General features: G+C 52.3%; 1 protein-coding gene across 1 annotated transcript; it reads left to right on the top strand.

Annotated features, from left to right (window-relative positions):
• The first annotated feature begins 202 nt into the window (after window positions 1-202).
• On the top strand, window positions 203-15937 carry LOC128324530 (lymphocyte antigen 6E-like). The gene is made up of 3 exons (XM_053249218.1): window positions 203-604; window positions 12822-12941; window positions 14561-15937. The coding sequence occupies exons 1-3, from the start codon at window positions 553-555 to the stop codon at window positions 14767-14769; spliced, it is 381 nt and encodes a 126-aa protein (XP_053105193.1). The 5' UTR covers window positions 203-552; the 3' UTR covers window positions 14770-15937.
• Window positions 15938-20270: the final 4333 nt, after the last annotated feature.

Raw genomic sequence — 20270 nt, 5'->3', positions numbered from 1 at the left:
GGGGAGCTTTTGCAGTCCAAGCATGTGCTCGTCTGCTCTGCTGCCGCTGTGCCGTGTGGCCCCTCCCAGCCTGTCCCCATTTCAGTCTGCTTGCAAAATGCCAGCTGGGTTTCGTGGCGCACAGCAGTCATTGGTGCTTGTGTTTCTTTTCAGGGAGAGAGCCTCTCTCTTGAGAGTGCAGCTGCACCCCAGCCAAGGAGGAGAAGCCGTCCGGGTTGAGAAGCACAGTCCTTTGTCCTCCTTTGGCTGAGGGAGAATGCGCCACTGTTTCCCACAGGAGCTCAGCTGAGGGCTGCACACTTACCTCACTTGGAAATACATGAAGCAAAGCAGCCTGGTGAAAGCCAGCCCCTTCCAGCCTCACCCTCCTCCCTGTGGTGTGGAGCCGGAGACTGGTGAGGAGCTGGCCAACCCTCCCTGAGTCCACACCCCTTTGCCTCTCTCTTGCTACATATTCAGCTGACACACTGCTTTTAAGGGAAGAGCAAGCAGTGTCTGGGTCGCCAAGAGAAGCTGAGCCTGCCTGCCTGGATTGCAAGCACAGCCCTGAGAATGAAGACTTCCTTTGCAGTGGTGCTGGCCGCCCTCCTGTGCGTGGAGAGAGGTAAGGCCTTTTGCTCCTCTGTTGCTAGGCTCGGACGCAGCCCCATCTTAGATGCTCCTGCAAAGCTGCAAGCCAGACCCATCAGAAAATGGGTGCCTAGGATCTTACGCTTCTTTTTGGGTGGTGTGAGCCCTCTGGGGACAGGGAATCGATGGTCCTTGCTTTGAGCCTTTTTGTGGTAATTCCACACGGAAGAATATTACTGTATCAGTCATTTTTTTCCTGGTTTTTTTTTTAACCTTTATTTTAACAGCTGTCATTTTAACTTCTTTTTAAAATTATTATTATTATTTACTGTCATGATATTATTGTTGTGAACCACCTTGGGAATCAGTTGTGATGGGAAAGTGGGCAATACACATTTGTAATGAACAGGTAAATGTCCTCCTTCATCCTGCTGGAAACGGAAAAAAAAGGCTTTATCAGGTCACAACCACCTACTTTTTGGCTTCCCTTCTTTTGCAAATGGTTAGTATTAATGATGACCTTTGTGGGTGTGGTACCACTGCACACACACACACCCCTTACTACGGGGATTCTCAATCTTGGGTCTCCAGATACTATTGGACTATGATTCCCATCGTCCCCAGCCACAAGGGCTGTTGGATGATGGGGAGCTGTATTCCTGCATCACCTGGGGGACCCAGTTTGAGAACCTGTACCTTCTGGGTCAGCAGTGGCTCATCCAGGGGCCGGAGGGGCGTCAAATGAGGCGCAGTGATCCCGCCCTACCTCAGCGTTAATGAGAGCCATACTGGCTGCAGGCTGGTCATTCACCAGGTACAGCTGTGCAGGCCAGGGGGTGTCCATCCCCCCATATCCCTGCATTTGCTGTGCTGAATGGGTAGCCAGCAGGCAGCCCAGGGACAGGGCTGGATAGGAGAAACGGGTGCAATTGGGTTGTTGGGAACCACAGGCAGCTGTGCCTGGTTGGGCACCCCCCACAACCTGGCTCGTTAGAATGAGTCACAGCTGTGCTGAGTTGAGAAATCCCGAGTCTATATTTGTGCTTAAGAAGCAACTTGCAGCAGCAAAGCCTGCCGGATCTCTTCAGGCAGTCTCCGTCGGCGGGATTTCCACTGAGTGCAAAGGTCAATCCCGTGTGTGTGTGTGTAAAAAATGCAGTTGCCTGGTTGCACTGCAGGAAAGACCAAGACGCCTGTGAGGTTTGGCAAGAGGATGAAGCAAGCGAATCAGTCGGATGCTTCGGACCATGTGAAGATTCCTCTTTGCGCGCGTGGGTGGGTGGGGGAAACCCCTGCAAAAGCTGGGCAAAGAGGCACCTTTTAAGGTGGCGATTCTCTTGACTGAGCAGGGGGAGAGTCACTGGCTTCCGTCCTCTCCTCCAAGTGATGTCTGCAAATGTGAGAGGCTCCGTCGTGGCAGCCCCCTGCGCTCTGATCCCGTGACAGAGGTCAGCCGCGGCAGGTCTTGCCCCAGGATGCACAAGTGCCTTTCCTGAGCCAGGGGTGGGAGAGGAGGAGTCCCTTCTCTCTCTCTCTCCTCCTTCCCTTCTCCATCCCCCGGGTTGCTGTGGCCAGAGGGGTGGGTGAAGCCAGAGAGAGGGAGAGGGAGGGAGAAGTGTCTGCGGAAGAGAAGAAGCCGGGTCCGCTGGCACAATCACGGCTGGGGTAACAAGTCACAATGTTTTCAAGGCCTGAAGCCGCATTCCTGTCTTCAGAGGCCCAGCCTCGCCTTGGCAGGCTCCTTTGTTTACACCCGGGTCTGCCCCCCCCTCAATTGTATATAAAATGGGGGGGGGGCTTGGAAAGATCTGAGTTTCCCAGCATAGGGCTGTGCAGTGGTGGTGGTGGGTTTAATTCTGCAGAAGCCCACCCCCACCTCCAGGGTCCCTCCTTGGCACCTCTCCCCACAAGGTGCCCCCTCCCCGGGCTCATTTTTGGCCCTGGAGGAGCTGACTCGGCAGAGGGGGAGAGCAGTGGGGGCCCCTCCGTCCAGGGGCCTGTCGCCTTCGCACTAAAACCCAAACCTCGCCCCCCCGCCCACCTCAAAGCAGACAGGCCTGCCGCCCCCATGGCTGCTCTGAGTCCCAGGAAGAGGGGCACCGCCATACTCTGGGCATCGCTTTCTTTCCAGAGGAGAGGTGATGACTAGCAAGCAGTTATGAGAAACTAGGTCAGCAGAGGAGAGAGAGCCGGGGAGGGGAAGGAATGCGCAGGGCGGGGGACTCCTCTGAGGATACAGGCGGTAGCAAGCCCCCTCCCACGCAACATCAGCCTCGGGACCGAGCCCCCTTCAAACCAGCTGATCCGGATCCTGCCCGGAATAGGAGCTGAGGAGGCGGCTCTTCCCCTTCCCGGATTCCCACGCAGGATCGGCTGGCATTTTGTCAGGGCACGTGCCAGGCCTGCAGAAGGCCCCAGGTTCTCATCCTGCCATCTGCAGCAAAGGGATCTGAATCCAGATGAGGAGAGAGAGACTCCTCGCCGCTTGAGACCCTGGGCTGCTGCTGCTGCTGTGCATGAGAGCAGTTGCAACTGAGAGCAGCTGCAAGGGGGAATGATGGCCAGAATACGATAACTACGCTGAATATTTCTATGCCATTTTAGATTGTACTGATATGCCACTGATGTAACGCTAAACTTCAGTCTGGGTGCATGGGGTGTGTGCATCTGCGTGCGCATGTGCGCCCTTGATAGTTTCTTCCAGGCAGGGGCTCGCTGAATGTCACACAGGAGATGCACCGACAGCCCCACACTATCAAGGGCGGCTCGTCCTTAGAAATCAGGGGGTTGCCAAAAGAGGCCCAGCTGCTTCTCTTTCCTGGCGGCTCTATTTGCTCCTCTCCCCCCACCCCCGTCCCGCCCAGCCCAGGTCTTAGCAAGACCGGCGCTGCCTGCAGGCCGGCCATTCATCAGGTAGAGCTGTTGTGCACAACAGCTCTACCTGGTGAGTGGCCAGCCTGCAGGAAGTGTGGCTCTAGGGGGAGCAAGATGGGGTCGCAAATGGAGCCGCCGGGAAGGAGAGGCCTTGTTTGGCACCCTCCCGTCTCGTTAGGCCGAGCCGCTCCGGCCCCCCCCTTTTGACCGAAGAGTAGCTGGGAGAGGCGGCCAGTAGGAATGGAGTAATGGCCTTGAGGGGCTGAGTAACCCTTTCCCACCTGCCCTCTCCAAACCCCTCTCCCTCAAGCTGCTTTCCTCTTTGCAAAAGAGAGAACCTACGGAGTCCCTGCTGGTTCTCTTTCCCTACGGGTGGGGGAGCAGCTTGAAGGACCATCTGGAGTGGATAATGCTGGCAGGAAGGGAAGGGTTGAGCTCCCCACCACCCGCCCAGCCCATTGCTCCTCTGTGCCCAGTCGTGGGTGGTTTTTCCTTTTCCCTTTAAATCCTGCCAGGAGACCTCTGCCCGTGGCCCTCTGGGACTGCCTGCTTGCCCTGGTATAATTAAATCCGATGTTGTTTGAAGGACACACCCAAGCTTCAGATGCTTTCTGCTTTTGGAAATATAGCTCTGGCTGCCTACCAGTCCCGATGAGCAAGACACTCCAGTCTTGTTTCATCTCAGTGGGACGGGGGCGCCACCTTCAGGGGGGAAAGGAATAACCCAGGACATGATCTGGGAGCTGGCCACAGTGCCTCGGCTCCCAGGCTCGGGGTCCCCCGGATGTTGTTGGACTACAACTCCCATCACCCCCGGCCATGCTGGCAGTGGATGATGGGAGTTGTAGTCCAACGCCGCCCAGAAACCCCACGCTTGGGAACTGTGGCCATGATGAACAGAGTGAAACGGCTCCAAGAAGACCCTTAAACCTTGTGAAGGTGGCCCGCCGCGTGGCTTCCCCTCCCACGCCCTCACTCTGCTTGTCCTTCTGTATGTTGCCCTTGCTGGTGCTTCTTATCAGCTGGCCTTCATTCCTCACCACATGCATCATCACAGCTCTCCCCCCTCCCACCGCCCCCGCTGGCTTACACAGGCAATCCTGAAGTCCTGTGGTCTCCTTGTGAGGTGTGCCTTGGAAATCTCCGCCCACAGAGTCGGCTTGCCTGCAGGTGTCTGCCAAGGCACTGCGTGACTGTTTGGGGCATCCTTCCCTGGGTCCAGCCACATCAACTTGCTCAGAGTTGCCTCCAGAGGGTGGGAGGTCAGGCATTGCACCCCACCCCGTAAGGGCTTCTTCCTCCGCCAGAAGCATGGGGTGATTCTCAACTTGTTTTCTTCCTGTTTTTTACATGAATCCAAAATGACTTAATATCAGCATGCAGACGACGTACAAAGAGGGTAAACTGTAAGCACTGAATTGCCATACATTACATGACATAGATACTGAATTGAGGAGAAGAAGAAGAAGAAGAAAATCATTCTTAACAAATGTACAGGGATACGTCAGAACTTTGCTGGATCAGGCTCTCAATCTAGTCCAGCATCCTGTTTCCCACAGTGGCCCAGCAGATGCCTCTGGGAAGCAACTGGGATTCAGAGCCATCCTGCCTCTGAGGCTGGAGGTGGCCTATAGCCATCAGTACTAGTAGCCATTGATGGACCTGTCCTCCATGAATTTGTCTAAGCCCCGCTTAAACCCATCAAAGCTGGTGGTCATCATAATCGCATCCTGTGGCAGAGAATTCCATAGGTTAATTGTGGGTTCTGTGAAAAAGTACTTCATTTTGCTGTTCCTAAATTTCCTGGCCATTAGTTTCATGAAATAACCTCGTCTCTAGTGTTGTGAGAGAGGGAGCGGCCGGGGGAAATCCCCGCACTAGGCATAATTTTATCAACCTCTACCATGTTTCACACAGTGAAATTAAAAGCTTGGGAGAACTCTTTAGGGCCATTTAAAGCACTTTAAAGTCAGATGTTGTTGTGTTACCTCATAAGGAAGGATGATGCTTGTAGGAAATTATTATTAACGTGGGACAGTCACTTTTCTCCACTGAGATATGGCCAGTCTGCCCAGCAGACGCGTCCTGAACTTATAGTCAGACCCTCCAGAACTTGCTTCATTAACCCACTGAAAAATGGTCGGACAATTATCTAGTTAAAGATACACAAACTTGCTTTATTATGCTTACCACCGACCAAGATGAAAGCATTCGTTTTCAGCTAGCTGAGGTTTCATACACCTCAGTCATGTCTCCCCGTAGTCGCCTCTTTTCCAAGGTAAAGAGTCCCAGATGCTGTAGCCTAGCCTCATAAGGAAGGTGCTCCAGGCCCCTGATCATCTTGGTTGCCTTCTTCTGCACCTTTTCCAGTTCTACAGTGTCCTTCTTAAGATGGGGGCAGTGGGGGGTGTGTGTGCCCCTGAGCCTTGAGCCGACCCTGCTCCTGAGCACCCACCTTGTTTCCATCAATGGGACAATTTAGCTGAAAGTTGTGAACTTAGGCCTTTTGCAAAAGATGTTGGCATGCCACAGCCGGCAGACCCCATATTGAGCTAGGCGCCAATGGTCTGACGCAGCTTGGTGTAGCCTCCTTGTTCTGTTAAAACATACGTGTTTACTGACACTGCTTATTGGACCTTTTAACTCGGGACTCACCTGTGCACGGAATGGCATTTATTTATTATTTATTTATTTACTAGTATTTTGAAGCCCGTTATAATAACGGGTGCTAGCCTTTTCCTCTCCCTCTTTTTTTTTTTTAAAGTACTGCCGCCGCCGTTGCCGCCGAAGTCCCACCCTCCCTCCCTCCCAACTTCCGAAACCACCTCACCCCGGCCCGTGACAGTTGAGGAAAGGAAGAGCTCAATTGAAGAGGGAAAGAGGAGCTCGCAAGCAGTGCTCCTCCCTCTGCAAAGCCTCTTTCCGAACTGGTGCTTGGGGCCGAAAGGACGCCTCTTGCGTCCTTTCCGCCTAAAGCGCCAGTTCGGGCAGAGCCTTTGTAGAGGGAGGAGCACTGCTTGCGAGCTCCTCTTTCCCTCTTCAATTGAGCTCTTCCTTTCCTCAACTGTCACGGGCCGGGGTAAGGTGGTTTCGGAAGTTGGGAGGGAGGGAGGGTGGGACTTCGGCGGTGGCAGCATTTTCGTCTCCCTGGGCCGGTCTGGACCCCCGCCGCCATTCCCCCTCCCGCCACCCACCACGGCCCGCGTCTCCGGCCGGGCCGGCCACCCAGGTCTCCGGCGGGCCTGCCACCCGCCGCAGCTCCGGCCGGGCCCTCCGCTGCCCGGGCCCATTCCTGTCTTCCTGGGGCGGCTTTTTCTGGCCACCCAAGATGTTTGGCGGCTCCTGGCGCTTGGTCCTTTGCCGCTGCTAATGGCCGAGGCGGCGGCTCTGCCGCCGCCTCAGCCAGTCTCTCCCTCCTCCGCAGTCCCGGCTTCTTCGGGGCGGACGTTTGTGGCCGCTCAACATGGCCGCCGGGTGCTGGCGGTCGTGTCTCTCTTGGACTGTTCTGAGCATGCGCTCTGCGCATGCTCAAAACAGTCAAGGCACGAACGCACGCTTGGTGTCCGTCCACGGATGGACACCAAGCGTTTTATTAGAGAGGATTGTTAAATTTATATACCACCTTTCATTAAAGCAATCCCAAGGCGGTTTACAGCAAAAATTTTTAACACAAGATGGTAAAAAAGACACAATTAAAATATTAAGTGGGGAAAAAAATTAAACAAATCTGATTTTTTAAAAAAATTTTTAAAAAGGCATGATAGCATAAGGGGAGACAAGAGAAGCTTCTAACGCATAATACTGCTATTCATTAAAGAAGATCCTGATTGGTTCAGAGAGAGCTAAAGGGAATTGGCAATAATGCACTGAATTCAAATCGTAAATCTATATAGTAAGACGATGACGATGGTATCATGCATTTCGCCAGGGAGTGCAGAGACTAGAGAGAGTGGAGGACCCCAGAGAGGGCGGTTCAAGCAGGCAAGGGAGTCTGAAGAGAGGAGCGGGAGGCAAAGCAATAGAGCCACCAGGCCTGCTGTTAATCAAAGACACTGGTGCAGTCCCAAATTCAGAGGTGCAGGTGCTGTCCATGACAGCCCCCACAATAATTTGGGGGGTGGGGTGGGGCTTCTGTAACAGGAAGTCAAGGAGAGGAGAGCTGGCAAGCATGACTTGTCCCCTTAGCTAAGCAGGGTCCACCCTGGTTGCATATGAAAGGGAGACTAGAAGTGTGAGTGCAGCAAGATATTCCCCTCAGGGGATGGAGCCACTCTGGGAAGAGCAGAAGGTTTCAAGTTCCCTCCCTGGCGGCATCTCCAAGAGAGGGCTGAGAGAGATTCCTGCCTGCAACCTTGGAGACGCCGCTGCCAGTCTGTGTAGACAATACTGAGCTAGATGGATCAATGGTCTGACTCAGTATATGGCAGCTTCCTATGTTCCTAATCCTATAGAGCTTGAGCTGCTTGTGGTTATTCACATAAGAACAGCCCTGCTGGATCAGGTCCAAGGCCCATCTAGTCCAGCATCCTGTTTTCCTACAGTGGCCCACCACAGCAACCTTGGAGAAGGCGCTGCCAGTCTGTGTAGACGATACTGAGCTAGATGGGCCAGCAGTCTGACTCAGTAGAAGGCAGCTTCCCATGCCTCTGGGAAGCTCACAGGCAAGAGGTGAGGGCCTGCCCTCTCTCCTGCTGTTCCTCCCCTGCAACTGGTGTTCAGAGGCATCTTGCCTCTGAGGCTGGAGGTGGCCCAGAAGGGCCATCTGGATGGTCAACCACAGACTGCTCCCGTCAGACCGCAGACAGCAGTGGTGGACGGGAAGGTAGGAAGGATGGCCATAAAACCAATTGTAGTCTGATTCAATTATGTTAACATAACTGAATTGCAAGAGCAGCAGCATAATAGTAGCCATGTTTTATGCTTTGTGGAATTTTATTGTTGCTACCTGCCCTGGGGTCTTAGGATGGTATATCAATATAGACATCTAAATAACACTCAACAGCCTGTGGATCCCACTGAAGGTGTGACCTTTCCTTAGTCTGTGCAGAGATCTGGGAAGCAGGGGTAGCAGTGGGTGATGAAGGGCAGAGACGCTGGGGGATAACCATCTCCCCCCTCAGTGCCGGGTCGGGCAGTCTGGTTCTTATCTGGCAGTCATAACTCCTGCTCTAGAGTATAAGAATCAGACTTTGAAAGTGGTGACTCTCTTATATTTACAAGGGGTAACAGTCCCTATTGAAGCCCAGCCACTCTTGCTGGTGTCTACTGTGTGTTTTTGTTTGTGGGCCCTTTTTGGACAGGGAATCCTCTTATTTCTATATTGTGACCTTTTTAGGGGGTGGGTGGGTCAAAAAGCTGTCTCGAAAGATTTGTAAAACTAATGACCGACGGCCCAATAATGTTGTGTGCGTGCAAGTTGCACAAGTTCAAGATCTGCACATTGCACTACAGCAAGCCCATGATTCCCAACGGGCTTACTCTTGCATGGCCTTTATCCAATTTTGGCACTCCCCCGATTTGCACAGCTTGCGTGCACGCAGTATTCCTGGGCTGATGTATCCTTGCATGGCGTGTCAGCCACCAGCAAGAAGCTGGAATTTGCTAGGCAAAGGAATTTCTAAAGAATGGATTGTCCTGCAAAGCTGGGTCTTTTCAGATGGACAGACAGTAACCAGGTGTAGGACTAAGTGGTTTCCTCTTTCCTCCCCCCCTCCCCATCGGCAATGGCGTGAATCCCTTTCCATGGTAGGGCTTTCTGTTAGCTAAGAGTAAAATGTAGGTGGGGGAATTTCTGGGTGTTTCTTTCCCACAGGAAGGTGGGACTTTTGATTGCCTGGTTTCTCCTAATCTTGTAGCCTTCCTTTGTGAGCGAAGTGTAACATGATGGATAGCAGGACATTCTGATCTGTTGCCAGCCAGGTCTTCGCTTTGGAGACTGGAAATATCTGGAATTCCTGAGGAGGAGTCATTAAATGTTGCGTTCTGGAGGAGGCTTCCTTGAGACAATCTCACCCTTGAGGGGTTCACCTACCGGAAAGTCTTAAGCCTTCCCTGCTTTCAAGGGCTTTCTCTGCTTGCCTGCTGTTTCTGCATAGGTGAACTGGGTGGGGGGTTGTCCTCTCTCTAATGGGGAGATAGCTGAGAGTGGGTTACACAGAAACAGGGGTGCTCATAACAGTTCATTGGGAACATGATAAAGAAACAAGGTTTAAAAGGATTTTCGGTGCCGCACACCTCATTGTTGTTTGCTTATTTATCAAATTTTTATATCGCCCCAAACTTGCATCTCTGGGTGGTTTACAACACCATAAAACAAGTTAAAACACAGAAAACAAAAATCTTAAAACAATTTAAAGCCACAAATTAAAATCTTGAGTGAAGAGAGGTATGAGCCCTATGGGAATTGGTAGGAGAATGGTGAACTGTCAACATGGTGACATTCAGGATGTGGTTTTATATTCAGCGAGCAGAGCAGGTGTTATTTCCTGAAAATAACATTGTCTTGAAAACAATGATCTGATGACACGACCCTTATCTTAATCCAAAGGCATGGTAAACAATATGCCATTACCAGGACCAACAGAGGTTCACAATGTAGGGTGTAAACATTTGATTACACAAAACTCTCACTCAGCCTGAGCAATTTTAAAAGGGGAAAATGTTTCTGGGTGGGAGTATGCTGTTGTGTCTTCCTAGAACACAATGCTGAAACAAACATTCAGCCTGAGAAAAAATTCTGTGTAACTCAAAGGCACACATACTATGCTGGGGGTTTCTTTTGGTCCCAATAACGGTTTACTGTGCCTGTGAATTTTGTTCAAAGGGGCCAGCATGGTGAAGTAGAGGCAACGCCCCTTGGTAACCCATGTTCTGCTCATTCAAGTGGGCCAGCATGGCTACCTGTTTTCTAATGAATCTTCACTTGGGTTGCATTCGGTGGTAGCGCCACACCAGTGGAATTCTCTTCCCATAAAGGTCTGCCAGGAACCAGCATGAACAAGCTTCAGTGAAAACCCCTTTTATTCCATGAGACTTTGAACTGACCTTTTAGCTGGTCTTCTCTGCAATCCTATTGTCAAACATCTTACATTTGCTACTGTTTTATCTCACCTGTGATTATTTTTAGCCTGCTTGCCAAACAGAAAAAGGCTTACAATAGGGAAGTTGAGCCGGCTTCCACCTGAACTGGCCTTGAGCCTGACTGGGCTCAGATCCGGCCACGCAAATGTCCAGTACTCATGTGCAACGGCCTCCAAAAGACCACTAGCAGCACAGAGAGGCCTGGAATGTGCTGAAAACGGCCCCAAACAGGCCATTTGGGGCAGGCTGGCAGCGGGGAGGGGGGACCTCAGGAGACAACCCCCCCGTGGCCACAACAGCACCTCCCAAAGCCCTGCAATGGCAGTAAGCTCACCATTTTAAAAAAAGTTTGCCCCCCCCCCACCACCGGGATCGAACTGGTTCAGACTTGAGCTGAACTGGACCCGGTTCAAGTCCAGTTCTACTAAAACCGAATCTGGTTTTGTGCATACCCCTAGCTCACAAGAGGGTGGCGGTGGTCCTAGGGGACGCTGATGTATGGTTATTACTTTTACCGATCCACCAATTTGTTTTAAGGTGGTGGCCAAAGTACAGGCAACACCCCTTTGTAACCCATGTTCTGACCGTCATAGACCAGTAGCAGCCCATATGGGCGGACCAGGTGTGTCAGTAAAGGAGCTGCTGGTGTGCCTCGTTCCTGCTCACCACCACTCCCTGCCCCAGCTGTCTCGGTCTGCCTTGCTTTCCCCACCACTGCGGTAACCCCAGGTATATGGGCTGCCCCGCACGCCTGGGGTTAACACTGCGGTTGGAATGGGGAGAGGTGAGAGGGGTAGGGAGAGGGAACCAGCCATTCCTGCGGCTCCTTTACTGCCCCACCCATATAGGGCTGCTACTGTCATATGCAAACCAAATTGGCATAACATGGGAGGGGGTCCGAGGTAAGAGCCACTGTGTTAAAAGAAGCAGCAAGTCGTCCCCATTTGTTCTGCTTTGACTTACTCCTTATGCTGCTCTTTTGGCTTTTACTCTGCTGTAATGTTTTTGTTTGCTGCTTTTTAAATGCACCTTTTTACATTGTGAGTTGCCTTGCAAGGCCTTGTGAGTCTGAGAGGTGGGGTAAAGCCCTATTATATAAATAAATAGTAGGACTGGGTGTATGTTGGAAAAATGGCCATTCCAGTGTTGGAATTCCTAGTCCCCACCACCAGGGGGCATCAGAGTACAGGGGAGGTGGCGGTGGCTGGGAATTCCGACGTCGGAATCCCCGTTTTTTCCAACATGAACAGTCCTAATAAATATAGATACATTTCAAAAATTTCTTAATAACCGCACAGTATTTCTGTAATGCTGTCGGAGGCTTCAAGCACTCCAAATATTTCTGTTTAATTAATTAATTAGTATACTGGCCAGTGCCCTTGCGGCGGTTTACAATCAAAAGATAAAAATAGACGGCATTAAAAATAAACACTAGAATGAAGATATTTTTTAAAAACTAAAGTAATAAAACAGCCAGTGAAGCAGATAAAACCAGAAAAAAACACCTAAGAACCATCATTTTAATTAATGCAAACTTTCAGTTTAAACAACCCTGTAAGTTGACTCAGTATTATTATCTTCACCTTGCCTATCAGTGGAGAGGAACATCAGCCAGTTCTTCTATATCCAGATTTCACAGTCCTGTAAGGGTCCTTCTGGACAACCATCAGCTCTGCTGCCTGTTGGCCAGCTTTCTGGGAAGAACAAGCCTTTCCCCCCATTTGCTGGAAAAGCAGTAATCCATGGATCCCAGCCTGTGGTCCTCCAGATGTTGCGAACTACAACTCCCATCATCCCCAGCCACAACTGGCTGGGGGTGATGGGAGCTGTAGTTCAGCAACATCTGGAGGACCACAGAATTGGGAACCCCTATAGTAACCGGTTCTTTCCAGAAAGCAAGAGTTGGCCAGCAGGTGGCGCTGCAAAAATCACACAAGGTCCTCACGGGTCACCCAAGGATAAGACGGCACTGAGAAGGAAGATGGAAGCCAGCCCTAGTGTGTGGAGGGCGAGTAAACTGATGACTGCAACTTGCGGGCAGGCGTACAGTTTCTTGCCGTCTGGAAGTAAACTAAACTTTGTACGAGTGAGAGTGTGGGAGATGCTACAGCTGTGTGATTAGTGGATTTCATTCAAAGAGAGGGGAAAGGGCAGGGAGATGGCTGCAATTCAAGATCCAAGCATCCTGGCAACTGGGCTGCTTGTGACCCCTGAGCTGGGGCCCTGCACGGATTCCACCCCCCTGTTTTCCTCTATGTCTAATGAGTGTGTGTTTTTCTGTGTGAAATCTTTTGCAGTGTCCTCGCTGATGTGCTTTCACTGTGACAATGCCGAAAACAACTGGGGCTGCATGAGCGTGAAGACGTGTAGCGATGCGGACAATTACTGCATCACCAAGTATTTGGGAGGAGGCATGGGTAGGTGTTTCTGCATTATGGATGCTCTTGGGTCCAGTCGTGCTGGAATAACAAGACAGTACCAGATCAGGCCTGCAGAACTCACGGCCTTGGCTAGAAGCAGTCCAGAGTCCAAGTGTGCACTCAAAGTGCCAGACACTTGACAGCCCAATTGGGTCTGTTTCTCCCATCCCGCCCCGTGTTAAGGAGAACCGTGCTGCCTGCAGGCTGGTCATTCATCAGGTAGAGCTGTGCATCCACACAGCTTACCTGATGAATGGCTAGCCTGCAGGCAACGCAGCTCTCCTTAACACGGGGCAGTGCGCGAAACAGGTGCAGTTGGGCTGCCGGGAACCAGAGGCAGCTGTGCCCCCAGCGTGGCTTGTCAGGACAAGTTGTTTCTGCCCTGTACATAGGGGTGATGGCCATAAACGAGAGCAGCAATTAACCCACGAGTGCAATTTAGACACCACCTAGGCCAGTTACAGAACTGTCCCAGCTAGAAGATGACTCTGGATTTAAGACTACTCTCTTAAAATTATAGATTAAATCCAGGCTATTTCTGTATTTAACCAAGAGAAAGAGGACTCTGGAATTAAGACACACACACACACACACACACACACACACACACACACACACACCAATTTCTAAAATCAAAGAATGTGGGGAAGAACCTAGTCTTGGATACAGGTAAATACAGGAAGCCAGGAAACTTGGGCTCTTGGATACTGTTGAACTACAACTCCCATCCTCCCCAGCAGTGTTCCCTCTAACAGGGGATTCCAGATGTTGTTGACCACAATTCCCGCAATTCCTAGCCAAAGGCCTTCACAGCTGGGGATGCTGGGAGTTGTCGTCAATAACATCTGGAATTCCCTGTTTGAGGGGGCTGATCCCCAGCCACGATGACCGAGAACCCCTGAATTAAGTTGTGCATTAGAATAGCTCACAGAGACACCATATTCAGTGTTGTTGGCCAGTCTTCCAGGAATCTTCCTTGCCAGACAGCACCCGCCCCCGCTGCCCTGGCAAGGGTATTTGTTGAACCTCATGGTGGGGTGGCCCAGGGCATTTTGGTACCGGAGGTTTGCCAGCCTTGCCCCTCTGGAGGGTTAAGAGGGCACTGGTTGAAGCAAGCAGACCAGCTGGATCGGACTCTCCCAATCTGACCCTCCCAAGCCTCTGCAAGGAGTGCCGAGAGAGGAGGAAGGACGTTGCCAGGAGCCCCTTAGGAACCTCGGTTCATGCACGTCCCTAGAGCACCCTGCCCAGCATGCAAAGGCTCTCAAGGACTGGGCCCAAGGCGGCCACTGCAGCTGGGGATGGGTTGCACGCAGTCCAGCAACAGCTGGGCACCCAAGTCTGAGAACCCCTGAAGTAGGTCATGCTTTCAGCACCCTTTTGCCCCCCTGCACCTGCCGGGATTTCAGGCCAATAGCTCCAACGCGAGAACGTTCCGTGCAGCTCTAACAAAAAGCACAAGAGCAGCAGGCTGCTTTTGATCCGGACAGTTGGCAACCCCAGGAAGCACAGTGATCTGAGGGGACAAGTGATTGTCTGAGCTGCTTTTATCATGCAAATGGGCAATCGCCAGGGATTAACCTTTCTCTCCCTCCCCCCCACCCCCTTTCTCTTAGGGGAAAACCACAAGCAGTCCATCAGCAAAGGATGCTCTCCCATATGCCCCGAAGGAGGAATTGACCTGGGCCTGATGGCATTCTCCGTGAAATGCTGCAAGACCAGCTTGTGCAACACCAGTGGGGCCGTCAGTGTGAAAAGCAGCACCCTGATGCTGGCCGTGGGCGCCCTGCTCAGCTTATTCTACATCCTCGGGGCCAAGCTGTGATGGGACCCCCGAGTGCTGAAGAAGCTTCTCCCGCAGAGAGAAGCCCCAGCCCTGTCCTATGCAAAGTTGTGTGTAAATAGAGATTTGCGGGCCCCCCCGGCACTTCCTGTGACCCTGTTAGCTAATCATAGCATTGGGCTTTTGTACTTTTGGGGGACGCCTATCCTGGGTCTGCAGCAGCACAGGTGTTTTTGCAGGGCCAAGGAGGGGTAGGCAGTCCTTCCCCCCCCCCTCGGGACATTCTTGTGCTGCTCTTTGCACACTGACAACCCATCCGCACAAAGAGCAGGGCTGGAATTCCGGCAAGGTTGCTCCTTGCTCAGGCAGGTTGGGGCCTCTCACCCAGTGAGCAGATCCACTCCAAAGCCAGCAGCCCCAGCCTCTTGCTGGAAGGAGAAGGCCGGGACACTTATCTGTGAGCCAAGCTACTTACGGGGAAGCAGCCTAGCTGGCTTACCTGCAAGTGGGTTTACTCACGAGTAAGCACCTTGCCATTTCAAAGGGCCCGCCGACGAGGATCGCCTTCCTCCCGATGTCTGTCCACAAGGGATATTGTGGGGGAAGTGAGCAGCCCTTTCCTAAGAGTCTGACTCCACGGCAAGAAAACCTGGAAGCAGGGTTTAGGTTAGGGTTGTTATGACACCACCTGGGACAAAGAATAAACCGCACTAACGTCTCCTGGGACGCATCCTGGAAGAAACAGCTGAGGCAGACACAAACTCCTAGAGGGTATGCTTGGACAGAGGCTGTCATCCTCGGGCCCCTAGATGTTGTTGGACTACAACTCCCATCATTCCCAGATGCAATTGCCATAGAGGCAGTCTTCCTGCCCCCTGGGAGAATCAAATCATTCCTTAATTTTCCTTTTTTTGTACTGCTGTGGGCTTTTTAAGGCTCTAGTCCTGTGCTTACTGACTGAGGAGTAAGACCCACTGAGCACATAGGATTGCAATGAATGTCTGCTTTTTGTAGGAGTCACAGGAAGGTCAGGGATACAAACCCCACCTAAGGGGGTGGACAACCCACCCCCTGAGGATCTAAGTATTGCACTAACTGATTGGAACTTGGTATTTTTGCTTGTTTCATATTTCCTCCACCGCCTCCCCATGTAAAGTGTGTATTTTTCATTGAGTCTTCTGAAGCTGAATAAAAAACAATCTAACTCCAAGTGCGTTTTCTCTGCGTCTCTGTGGATTCCAATACTTCTTTTTGTCCATTTATTTTTGTGTGGGTTGGCTTTCACTCTCTCGGGGCAAGCAACCTCAGCTCCCCAGCTGTGTGGAACTACAGCTCCTACATCTCCAGCGGCAATAAACTGCTGGTGGGCCAAGGTGGCCAACCCAATCACTAAAAAAATAAAATAGAATGGTAGACCTGCAGGAGATAAAAAGGCCATCTATTCCAAACGGAGAACCGGAAGAAGGTGCACCCAGAGAAACCCTCTTAGTGGAAGACAAACCACCGCGTGACTCAGGGAAGTGAGCCAGGCTGCAGGCCACGGTTAGCAGGGGTGGCTCTCCCGCGAGGCGAGGCGATGCGAGAGAGGAAACCGCCTCAGGCGGTGAGTGTGCAATGGGGCAGCCAGTGCAGGCACCCCACTCCACTCCAGGCATCTCTCCTGGCATGCTTCTTCCTGTTGCCCCTCTCCTGCCAGCCTCAGCAGAACTGGGCATGCCAGAAGGTGAGGGAGAAGCTGGGTGGTGTCAGCTAGGGATGGGCCCGGACCGGTCCGGAGGCCATTGAAAAGGCCTCCGGACCTGGGTGGTTTGGTCTGGGGGTGGGGGGTAGCTTTAAGAGCGGCGGGAGGGTTTACTTACCCCTCCCACCGCTTTCCCGCTCTGGCGCCGTAATGTAACAAGTAATTGGGGCGGCAGGATACCTCCCTGCCACCCCCTCCCCAATCCTGCTCTACCAAAACTGCCAGTAATTCTTTGTGCACGCGCATGTCGTGCGCGCGCTTCACATCACTGACATGCGCACCCGCAAAGGATTCCTGGGAGTTTTTTTACAGCGACAGCGGGGAAGGGGCGGCAGGGAGGTATCCTGCCGCCCCAATTACTCATTACATTACGGCGCCAGAGCAGGAAAGCGGCGGGAGGGGTAAGTAAACCCTCCCGCCGCTCTTAAAGCTACCCCCCACCCCAGTGCCGGACCGCAGTGTGGCGGTTCCGTGCACACCCCTAGTGTCAGCCCCAGGCTTGGAGGTGGGGCCACAGCTGAACCGCTGCTGTGCTGCAGACAGGGCTGGATGATGACCTGCCGAGGCCTTAAGCGATGGCAAGCTCAAGGGGCCCCATGGCCTTGCAAAATGGGTCTGAACTCCTGCCCCGGCGTGTCACTCAGTCAGTCCCCCTTGACACGCTGTATCTCCAAGGAGGGCTGGCAGAAACTCCTGCTTGTAACCTTAGCAAGTCACTGCCAGTCAGTGGCCAAGACTGAGCTAGTTGGACCAAGAGTGTGTGGAGGAACAGCCCCCTATCCCTCCTCACTGCTGCCACCAAGGCGCTTTCCAGATTGCACGCTGTTCAGCAGTAAAATGCTTCGGCTTCGCCGGATCATTCGGAAAACGTAAATAGCTTGCGCAACCCTCCTACAACGGGAAAATGCGGCGATCCTGCTGAGCCGGAGCATTTTACTGCAGAACGGCGGGTCATCTGGAAAGGGCCTACAGCTATTTATTTGCGACGCACATGCAACGTTGTAGGACTAAAATGCAAGGATGAAACCTGAAAGGAAGCATCGAGAACGTGAACACCGCCTTGCTGACAGCGCAGGGAGATGATGTCGAAGCACACTTATTAGACAGTCGTGACACTGTTGTCGCAGCTAATCTGGAAGGCACCCAAGTGGACATTTGGTGTGGCCGGGTCCACTACAACAGCCCTTCACCTTTATCAAGAATTACAAGCAGCAACAACAATAACAAAACCCTCAGCTTAGAGGCGTGGGGTGGAGACGAATTTTAGAAGAACTTTTAGAAAATCTGGTTCAATTGAAACATGACCTTTGCAGCAAAAAATGCAAATTCAAAACAGTTACTTACAGAGCAGGCCAGGGAGAAATAAAAACTGGGGAAATGCAGTCACTACCTGACTCTATCCTGGTCCCTACTCAGAGTCCTCTGTGCTTTCTTTCCAGCTTCTGGCTTGCTGGGTAGTCTCTTGTTCTAATTACAGCCCAGGTCTGGGGCTCCATCCAGCCTGGCTCTTGCTTTTCTTCCAGCGATTTCAGCGAGAAGGCTTCTCTTCTTCTTGCTGGCTGGCTGCTCGCTCTCTGCATGGATTCACTGGATTCACTCTAGTCTAGCAGTCTTCCAGACTCTCTTCCTTCTTCTGCAACCTCCAGCACTGACTTGCTCCAGCAGCAGACTCTCTCTTGACCTCTCTGCCCTCCCTCTGGACACATTCCCAGTTTCTCTGGCCCATCAGTTCCTCAGCCCAGCCAATCAGAACAAACAAAATTTTTCCTCCATTTCTTTAAACTCTCTTTTCCCTCCAAAAACCAACTGTCAAACTACATGTACAAAAAAACAAGTTTAAACTTTTGACCCTGCCAGCCTACTCCATGCACGGGGATTTGCAACCCCAGAATCCTATTTACAATAATGTGCTTTTGGGAATATAATCCATAATACAAGGACTATTTACAAAAAGAAGTTTGGGAATATTAACAACCACACAGGGGCTTCTTTACAGAAAACCAAGAGGTCTAGGCCTTGTTCCTCCACAGTCTGACTCTATATAAGGCAGCTTTCTATGTTCCTATAAGGTCCTGACCTCTGAAATCCTCAAGGTGATAAAATTCTAGGGTCCAAGGGGAGGGAGGATGTGGGTGTGGCTGTGTTTATTCAGAGGAAGTGCAGAACAAAGGGGCTCTCTTGGCTTCAGTCTGCATAACTGGATTGGGTACCTGGCCTTGATTGCATTCCAGGAAATATTTATACAGGTCTGGTATCCCTTATCCAGACTGCTCCGGACCAGCAGTGTTCCGGATTTTGGAAATGTCCGGTATATTCTATCGTGAGGTGGAACTCTCATGAGAGCGCACGAGAGTCCCAGGCGCTACAATCAATGGTGGCAGCGAGGAGGAGGAGGAGGATGGCTGAAGAGGCGAGCGGAGGAGGTGGGAGGTGCTGGTGGAGGTGAGCGAGCAGTGGTGCTGGGGGTGGATGAGTGGCGGCGGGATGGCCTGGCCCAGCCCGGCCCTGAGGGAGGCGGCTTGACTGCGTTTTAAAAGAGAGTTGAGGTGCTCCCCCCCCCGCGCCGCATCCTGTCTGGATTCTGGAGTATTCCGGATTTCAGGTGTCCAGATAAGGGATACCCAACCTGTAGGCTAACTGCTCACCAACCTCCTGTGTTTTGGGCACCTCTTTTGTTTCTCAGGAACTCAGGCTTACTCACTCAGGAGGACTGCATATGAACCAATGCAAGTGTGCTTCCCTGTTTGCCAGGAGGCTCCCCCACGGGCAGAGACAGCATTAAGCCCAGACTTCTGGGCGCACGTTTGGCCTCCCTGCTCCCCAGCAGCGTACCTGGCGGACTGGTGCTGGCCATCCAGAGACTCACTGGCCTACTCCAGTGGTCTAGCATGCTTGAGTTGCCAGTAGGTTGCCTATGCTGAGTTGTGTCAAGTCAGAGTTTCCTAATGGGGGTGGGACGGGGAGTGAGCTGGACGTCTGCTAACAATACAAGGCATGGTCCCAGGGGCGTAACTACCATTAGGCAAGGGGAGGCAGTCGTCTTGGGGCCCCACAGCCTCGAGGGGCCCCCCAGAGGCACATCACATGACTCCCCACCCGCCCGTGTTGCACCCCCTATGAATTATGTTGAGTCTCTTGGAGATCGGCAGGAGCAGAGAGGAAAAAAACTAGATTCAATGTGAACTAGATATCCACCGTATTCATAATGGGGATGTGAGTGTGAGTGCACGATATATTGTGAAGTGTGTTTGTGTGTGTATCAGCGAGGGGCCCATTTTAAATTCTTGTCTCTGGGCCCCCTCCAACCTTGCTACGCCCCTGAACGGTCCCACGGACCCTCTTCCCACTGTGCTGTTCTTCTGATGCTCACCCCCCCACCCCCCCACTGCACCAGTTGCCCCCAAGTCTGATGTGCAGTGTAACCCCCTGCCCCCTCTATCACATGGCAGGGGGAGGGCAGTGCAAGCTTTTCGGGTACAAAAGGTCCAAGCCATTTCATCAAATTCTTTCCTCCCGGGTGGGTGTGGGTGGGGTTGCCAACCGACTAGCAAAAAGCTACTGCAGCCTGCTCTTTTACCTAGGTCAGCTCGTTGTGCAGAAACCGGTAGGCCATCATCCCCCCACCCTGGCCCAACAGCATGGAGAAAAACAGGATGGGCACCAGCTTGGAGGGCTGTAAAGGGGGCTTAGACAGATTCATGGTGGACGGGTCTATCCATGGCTACTAGTCTGGTGGCTGTGGGCCACCTCCAGCCTCTGAGGTAGGATGCCTCTGAGTACCAGTTGCAGGGGAGCCACGACA

The sequence above is a fragment of the Hemicordylus capensis genome, chromosome 4 (genome assembly GCF_027244095.1).
Source record: "Hemicordylus capensis ecotype Gifberg chromosome 4, rHemCap1.1.pri, whole genome shotgun sequence".
Classification (NCBI taxonomy): Eukaryota; Metazoa; Chordata; class Lepidosauria; order Squamata; family Cordylidae; genus Hemicordylus; species Hemicordylus capensis.
The sequence above is the reverse complement of the archived record's forward strand: the minus strand, read 5'-3'. Positions and strand labels throughout refer to the sequence as shown.